Consider the following 7,486-nt stretch of genomic DNA (forward strand, 5'->3'; position numbering starts at 1 on the left):
TCCGCCCTCCCCTGGGCAGCCAGGCCCGGCCTTGTGTCAGGTCAGCTCTGGGAGGAGATTGGGCCTGCCTCCTGTCTGTTCACATTCCGGCTCCAATTACAGAGTGATATGTGTAATATGTATATGTGTGTGGGAGTGGCGGGGGTGAGGGGAGCGTTGGGAGAGGTGTCCTTTATTTTCAAAGAAAGATCTGGAAACTTCTTTAAGAATCCCAGAGGGAAATGGTTTGTCTGGGAGCCCTCGGGAATGAGCGGTGGTGGTCCAGAGAAGCGGGAGCGTGCCCAGCCACCTGGGCTTTTTAAAAGCCTTTGCATTTTGGGTGGCGTAGTGGTTCTGCTTTGGCCTGTGATCTGCAGGATCAGCAGTTTGAAACCACCAGCCGCTCTGCTGGAGAAAGGCGGGGCTTTCTGCTTCTGTCAAGAGTTAGGATCTGACACTCTGCCCTGTAAGGTTACTATGAGCGGCATGGACTCACTCGATGCCAATGTTTTGTTTTGTTTTTAAATTTTGTATTTTTAAAAATAATCATCGCCTGATCAATTGGATGCAGGCTGGCTGACCAGGGAGGAAGAAACAGACCCAGGTTAGGATAAAGGCAGTTCCCTTTAATGGCAAGGACGTTGTAGTCTCACTCCCACTGCTGTCCTCAGGAGGGCCTTGGTCAGCCGCTGCAACTCACTGTGTCAGCAACAGGGAAATACACAGCCTCCGAGCCACAAGGTTGGCAGTTCGAAACCACCAGCTGTTCCTGGGCAGACAGATGGGCTCTCTACTCCTGTAAACAGTTTAGTCTTAGAAACTTACAGGGACAGTGGTACCCTGCCCTACAGGGCCGTGGTGAGTGGGAACCGACGCGGGGGAGTGAGTTTGTTTTTGGAGACTGGATCAGAGCTGGGGGCAGGTGTGGCAGTATGGGCCAGAGGGTCCCTGCAGCCCCGTTCTTGAATCCACCCACAGCTGCACACAGGCCTACACCTGAGGTGCCTTGACTGGGGCTCAAACCTGGGCCTCCTGCCCCACAGAGCCACCTGGCTCGCAAGGCCTGGGCTCTGGCGAGGGCCCAGCCTTGACCCTGGAGGAATTTGAGCTGAGCCCACTGCCAAGCTCCAGCCTGACTCGATAATTGTACGGCCCCTCGGGCCACGCATACCTGCGAAGCTCGGGCCCTAATTTTTAGCTGGAAGATGTGTCAGCGCCAGCACTGGGGGACTGGGGGTGGGGTTGGAGTGGTCTTCTCTGGAGAGCCCCTTTACTTCTCCCGGGAGAGCACTTAAGCGCCTGCTAATAGATGAAGCTGCTCGCTCAAGCTCAAGGGGAGAGTGATCCCGCTGCACACTGATGGGGAACATTAACCATACAGACCGGGACAGCCAGTGCTGCTTCCAACAGCCCGGATGCGTTCCAGGGTGACTCTGGCTCCTGGTCTCCCCGACTGAGCTCTGGATCCTGTGCCTGCCAGCACTTGGCCTGAGGCACCAGCTCCCTAGGGCCATCAGTGTCTCCTACCCCTACTCTGTGTGCAGGGGAGCCTGGGGTGGGCTTGGGATAGCGGCCGTGGGCCCCCAGGAAGGAGCGCTGGGTTTGTAGAACCAGACGGTGAGGGCGGGTGGGCTGTCAGGCAGAGCCCTCCCTCATCAAACACAGTTCTGCCCACGGCTCGTTGTTGCTGGAGGTGGTCTGAGAGGCCTCTCCCTCCCCAGGCAAGATAACCATCTCCTTACGATGTCAGATTCTGAGAATGTGTCCTGACCCAGCCCCTGTCACCACCAGCCGAGACCCCGCTGCTTCTAACAGAACCCACCAGGATTGCCCTCACCATGAGGGGGTGCCCCTGGGGCTGGCTGCCTTGCGCTTTGCTGGTCCATCTCTTGGGTGGGGTGACAGGCTTGTCTGCAAGGCTGCCAGAGCCTGGGGTGGCCAGCACTGCTCCTGCTGGGGGTTGTGAGGTGGCCCGTATGACCTGTCTCTTGCTCCCCCAGGTGACCAACGAGGAGCCCAGCGCCAACCACACGGTCATGATCCAGGAGACGCTGCAGCCGAGCCTGGCGGAGGAGCACCACCTGCTGCTGTCGTCCGACGACGTGGAGGGCATCGAGACAGTGACGGTGTACACGCAGGGCGGCGAGGCCTCCGAGTTCATCCTCTACATGCAGGGCGCCGTGGCCCACGTGGAGGAGACGCCCGCCGAGAGCCCCTGCCCGCTCTAAGCGGATGGCCTGCCCTTCCCACCACTGGCATCACTCGGAACACAGGGCGGGAGCTCAGCTCCACACCCTGACCCTGTGCCCTAAGCTCCCAGCAACGCCCCCACTCATGTGTCCCCCCTCCCTCCAACCCCCTCCCACCTGCATCACCGTCCTTGCGAGATTCAGGGAAGGGCCCTGCCCCGCATTACCCCCGGGGCCCCCCAGCCCTGCCCCATCCTGGCGGACTGCGCTTGGAGACCTGTGCACCGCCTGGTCCAAGGGAGCCTGCCTCGCGGGGACAGTGGCCTTATGGGAGGGGCCCTGCTTTCTGTAGAGCCCCCCACTCCAGTACCGAGGTGCCGCTCATGCTGTGCGCGCGGCTACCTTTGGAATTCTCTAGCTGTAAAGGCGCCCCTGTCACCAGCCCTGCCCGGAGGGAGGTGAGCTGGGCCCCACACAGGCCTCCCGTAGGCCTGCGGTGCTGACCCTGTTTGAGCCCTGGGGTCTGCTTGACCACCACCCCCACCACCCTGCGTGGGGTGAAGTTTACGGTCCCTCTCCTGGTCCCCAGCCACTATGGGGAGCAGCCCCTAACACAATGTCCTGGGGGGCAATAAACGACAATCGGAAGCCTTCATGCTGCCAAGCTGACTGCAGACCGGCTGTCATGGGCTCCCAGCCACTGCGGTCCCTTGTGGGAGTCTGCAGTGGTGCAGCCACGCTGCCAAGGCCTCGCTGCATTGGGGTGCGGGGGGCGTGTCTTCCTAGAGCCCCGCCCTCAGGTGCAGTCGGCACAGGTGCATAAACCCCATCCCCACACTCGGCCACAAACTGAACAGGAGGGAGAAACCCTGCAAGTGACTTTCCTAAGTTGTGAGTGTTTCTGTCGGAATCACTGACAGGGACCAGGACACCCGGCCAGGCGCTTAACCTTCGGGAAGCTCAGTCTTATCTACAAACTGGGACGCCAGGTGGCTCGATTCCTTAGGATTTACCGTGACGATGTTCTTGGCACCTTCCAGGCACCCGAGACTCACTGGCACCCAGTGCAAGAGAAGCAAACAGCGCCGCCCGCTCTCCAGCCTCTCAGTGATGAGGTAGAGTGGAGCCCTTGGCAGCCGCCACTGTGCCCACCCTGACGGGCCCTCGCTTTCACTGCCCCTCTGCTGTACCAAGCACCATGCCGTCTTACAGGCACCAGTCTGCGACGTGTGCTGGGTTCTTCTAAGAAACATTCTTGCTGTGGTTCCTCCAAGACAGCCGTTATCCTTGTGACACGCTTGTGGTTTACTTAATACTCTTGACCAATACCATCATTCAAAGGCATCCGTTCTGTTTGTGGACTTTTCCGTTCTCTGCCTAGCTGGCACATGCGTATGAGTGGTTGAACATGCCTTGGGTCAAGTACATTTGAATCTTCAAAGGGATCTCTTTGCTTTTCAACAGCTTTAAGGAAGTTACTTGGCAGCAGTTTGCCCAGTCCAGTAAGTCCGTTTATTTCTAGACTGCGGCTTCCATGAATGTGGAACCAAGTGATGTGAAGTTCTCAATAGCGTCCACCTTCTCCGTTTGTGCTAGTGTTGTTCATCGGCCCCCTTGTGAGGGCTTTTGTCTTCGTGATGTCCGGGTGTGCTCTGTACCTATGGCGGTAAAACTTTGATCTTTATCAGTAAGTACTTCAAGTCATCTTTGCTGTCAGCAAGCAGTCGGGCTGTGCCCCCTGCATTCTGCAGTCTGTGAGGGAGCCCTCCCTCCTCCAGTCCTGATCCTGTGCTCGTCATGGAGGACAGCTTCACAGGTGACTTGCTCCAAGTACACACATGGACAGATCTCATGAAAGGCCACCACCCGACACATCTCTTGGCCAAGCAGTGTCCTTTTGCTCTGTATGAGTGAATGCCCTTGGTCCCTGCACAGGTTTTGCACGAGCGTAATCAAGAAGTGTACCAGAATTTCCAGTTTTCTTCATGTTAGCCATCATTTGTTAACGATCCACAGAGCCGAATGCCTCTGCATCGCCAATCGACAGGTAGGAATCTTTCCAGCAGTCTTTGCTTTTGCCAGCAATGGGGTTCCAGTCCACATCTTCTTCTGGATCTGGCTTGGATTTCTGGAAGTTCCCTGTTAACATACTGCTGCAGTCACTTTAAAATGAAGGTCAGCATAATGTGCTTGGGCACATGAGGAATGATACTGTTTGAACTTTTCCACATTCCTCTGGGGCACCTCCCTTTGGAATGAGCAGGGTGGCGTCCTTGTCTAGCCAGTTGGCTGTGGAGCCATCTTCTGCATTTCTTAGCCCAGCAGAGTGAGCATATCATCATGGCAGCCGTTTGTTGAAACGTCTCGGTTGGAGCCTTGTTTCTTGTCAGTATCTTAAGTGCAGCTTCGACTCCTTCCTTCAATATCAGAGGGCCTCCTGAAATGGTTAAACTTCAGCCATTCTTTTGGGGATGGTGAGCCTCTGCCACCGCCTTTTTTTTAGAAGGAATATGACACTTTTATTTCTATAGGCATATATATACACACATATATACATATATATATATTAATCATCTTATTGGGGGCTCATACAACTCTTATCACAATCCATACATACTTCCATTGTGTCAAGCACATTTGTACATTTGTTGCCATCATCATTCTCAAAACATTTGCCTTCTACTTGAGCCCTTGGCATCAGCTCCTCATGTTTTTCTCTTCCTTCCCCCCTCCCCCCATGAACCATTGATAATTGATAAATTATTATTATTTTGTCATCTCTTACACTGTCCGAAGTCTCCCTTTACCCACTTTTCTGTTGCCCGTCCCCCAGGGAGGAGGTTATATGTAGATCCCTGTAATCGGTTTCTCCATTTCTACCCCACCCTCCCTGTACCCTCCCGGTATCGCCGCTCTCACCACTGGTCCTGCGGGGATCATCTGTCCTGGATTCCCTGTGTTTCCAGTTCCTATCTGTACCAGTGTACATCCTCTGGTCTAGCCAGATTTGTAAGGTAGCATTGGGATCATGATAGTGGTGGTGGGGGGAAGCATTTAAGAACTAGAGGAAAGTTGTATGTTTCATCGTTGCTACACTGCACCCTGACTGGCTCACCTCCTCTCCACGACCCCTTCTGTAAGGGGATGTCCAGTTGCCTACAGATGGGTCTTGGTTCCCCAATCTGCACTCCCTCTCATTCACAATGATTTGATTTTTTTGTTTTTTGATGCCTGATACCTGATCCCTTCGACACCTTGTGATCACACAGGCTGGTGTGCTTCTCCCACGTGGACTTTGTTGTTTCTGAGCTAGATGGCCGCTAATTAACCTTCAAGCCTTTAAGACCCCAGATACTTATCTTTTAATAGCCAGGCACCATCAGCTTTTTTCACCACTTTGGGTTATGCACCCATTTGTTTTCTTCAGCGATTGTGTTGGGAAGGTGAGCACACAGTGATATCATTGTTTGGTCTTTGATGCCTGATACCTGATCCCTTCGACACCTCGTGATCACACAGGCTGGTGTGCTTCTTCCATGTAGAGCCTGTGCCTTCTTGGCATCTTCCTTTATGGCTTCTGACCTCCCATCTTTCAGTGCTTTGCCTGTAGAATGCTGCATCACTGCAATTCAAGACTTGAGCTTTGTCTTTGGTCTCTTCCACTTGAGATAGGTTGAGCATATTCGTCACGTTCCGTGTCCTCACCCCAGGTCTTGGCGCCTTTCATTACGATACCCTGTCTTCTCGGGCCCCTCTCTGAAACCTTCTCAGCTCTCTTCATTGCTTCTCCTGCAACATTCAGGAGCAAGCTTCTGAGCTCGGACACTGCGGACAGGCGGTGGTTTTCCCTGAGAGCAGCCAGCACATCGCGCTGCATTTTGTAGGGACGCTGTGTTGTATTCCTCCCTGTTTGTCAGGGTCGGATCTTGTGGCTACCCTGTGGTGTGTGAGCAATGGTGGCCCAGCCTGGGATGGCACTCTGCTCCCCTGTGAGCCCCATCGGCTGTTCTCCGACCCTGCAGCGCGCCAACCCCAGCATCTGTCTTCCCTCATTGTGCCTTCACCAGGCCAAGCATGTGTGCATCGATCCATTCATTCACCAGGCACGGATTCATCACCCAGCAGGGCTCGGGCATGGTTATGCTGGGAACTGGGGACATTGCTCACAAGGACACCTGGGCCGGTGGGCAGGGGCTGCGGGAAATCCACAGTCAGGTCCAGGAGGGAGGAAAGAAGGATCAGGAGGCCACAGCTCATGCCCAGGAGCTGAGGTGGCAGGGGCAGGGGCACAGCTTGGAGGCCTGTGTGTGCAGGGGGTGCAGGGCCTAGCAGGCAGAGCAAGGCAATGTGGCCCCAAAGCTGGAACCAACATGACCCACCAGGAATGGGCCAGCAGTCAAGGCCAGGAGTGAATGTGGACACGTCCTGGGGGTGGGGTGGTGCCGGTATCCCTCAGATCACCCGCTCACCCTCCCTTTGACTCCCACAAAGCTCTGCACTGGACCCAAAAGGGACAACTAGAGACTGCCAGCCTCTCTCCCCAGGAGCTACTGCGTGGTTCAGACTGCTGACTGCTGGCAGCCGAGTGCTTCGCCGCTGCACCCCCAGGGCCCCTGAGTTACTGCTCTTTAATCATCAGCCTACCTGCACCTCGGTGACACTGGACTGCCATCCCACACCCGACATAGTGGTGGCCTCATTGAAGCCTCCCAACCACCCATCCAGATGGGCACTGCCATCACAGTCTTTTCAAGGGAGACTCTCAGGCTCTCAGGGCTGGGGCCATCTGTGCCCAGACCTCACGAGTGAACTGGTCTTGCCTGAGGTGTTGGTCAGGCTTCCTTGGAGAAGCAGAACCAGTGACAGACAGACAGACAGACAGACACACACACACACACACACACACACACACACAGCAGGTAGTAAAGAACTCGGGCTGGGACAAAAGCCAATGCGTGCTAAGCAATGGGGAGTGCCGAACAATGCATGGACTACATGTGTGTGTATCGAGGAAGTGACTCACAGGGTTGTAGAAATGGGTAAGTCCAGTTTGGTTCAGGTCTGTGGGTCAGAGGCTAAGCTGGGGGACGTTCCCTGGCTTGTGTAGCTGTAGGAGCTGAAGACCAGGAAGCAGGGAAGACCAAGGAGGAAGATCACAGCTGGAGGAGTCAGGAGTGGATGAGGTCCCAGGTTGCAGGTCAGGTGTTAGGCTCTGATGACTCCCAAGGTCAGCAAGCAATATGGCAGGTCAATGAGCCAGATGCAGGATCCAGACCCTCTACCTCCATGGTGTCTACTTATAAAGGCCCCTGAGGCAA

General features: G+C 55.2%; 1 protein-coding gene across 1 annotated transcript in view; it reads left to right on the forward strand.

Annotated features, from left to right (window-relative positions):
* ZFAT (zinc finger and AT-hook domain containing) overlaps positions 1-2,821 on the forward strand; it is a 104,055-nt gene extending 101,234 nt beyond the window's left edge. The window contains exon 17 of the mRNA XM_045286964.1: positions 1,980-2,821. Coding sequence (XP_045142899.1) covers positions 1,980-2,207 — 228 coding nt within the window. The 3' untranslated portion in view covers positions 2,208-2,821. The remainder of the gene's footprint in view (positions 1-1,979) is intronic.
* The last annotated feature ends 4,665 nt before the right edge of the window (positions 2,822-7,486 follow it).

Source organism: Echinops telfairi, unplaced genomic scaffold (assembly GCF_000313985.2).
Source record: "Echinops telfairi isolate 266 unplaced genomic scaffold, ASM31398v2 ScPeMD7_1;HRSCAF=3_0, whole genome shotgun sequence".
Classification (NCBI taxonomy): domain Eukaryota; kingdom Metazoa; phylum Chordata; class Mammalia; order Afrosoricida; family Tenrecidae; genus Echinops; species Echinops telfairi.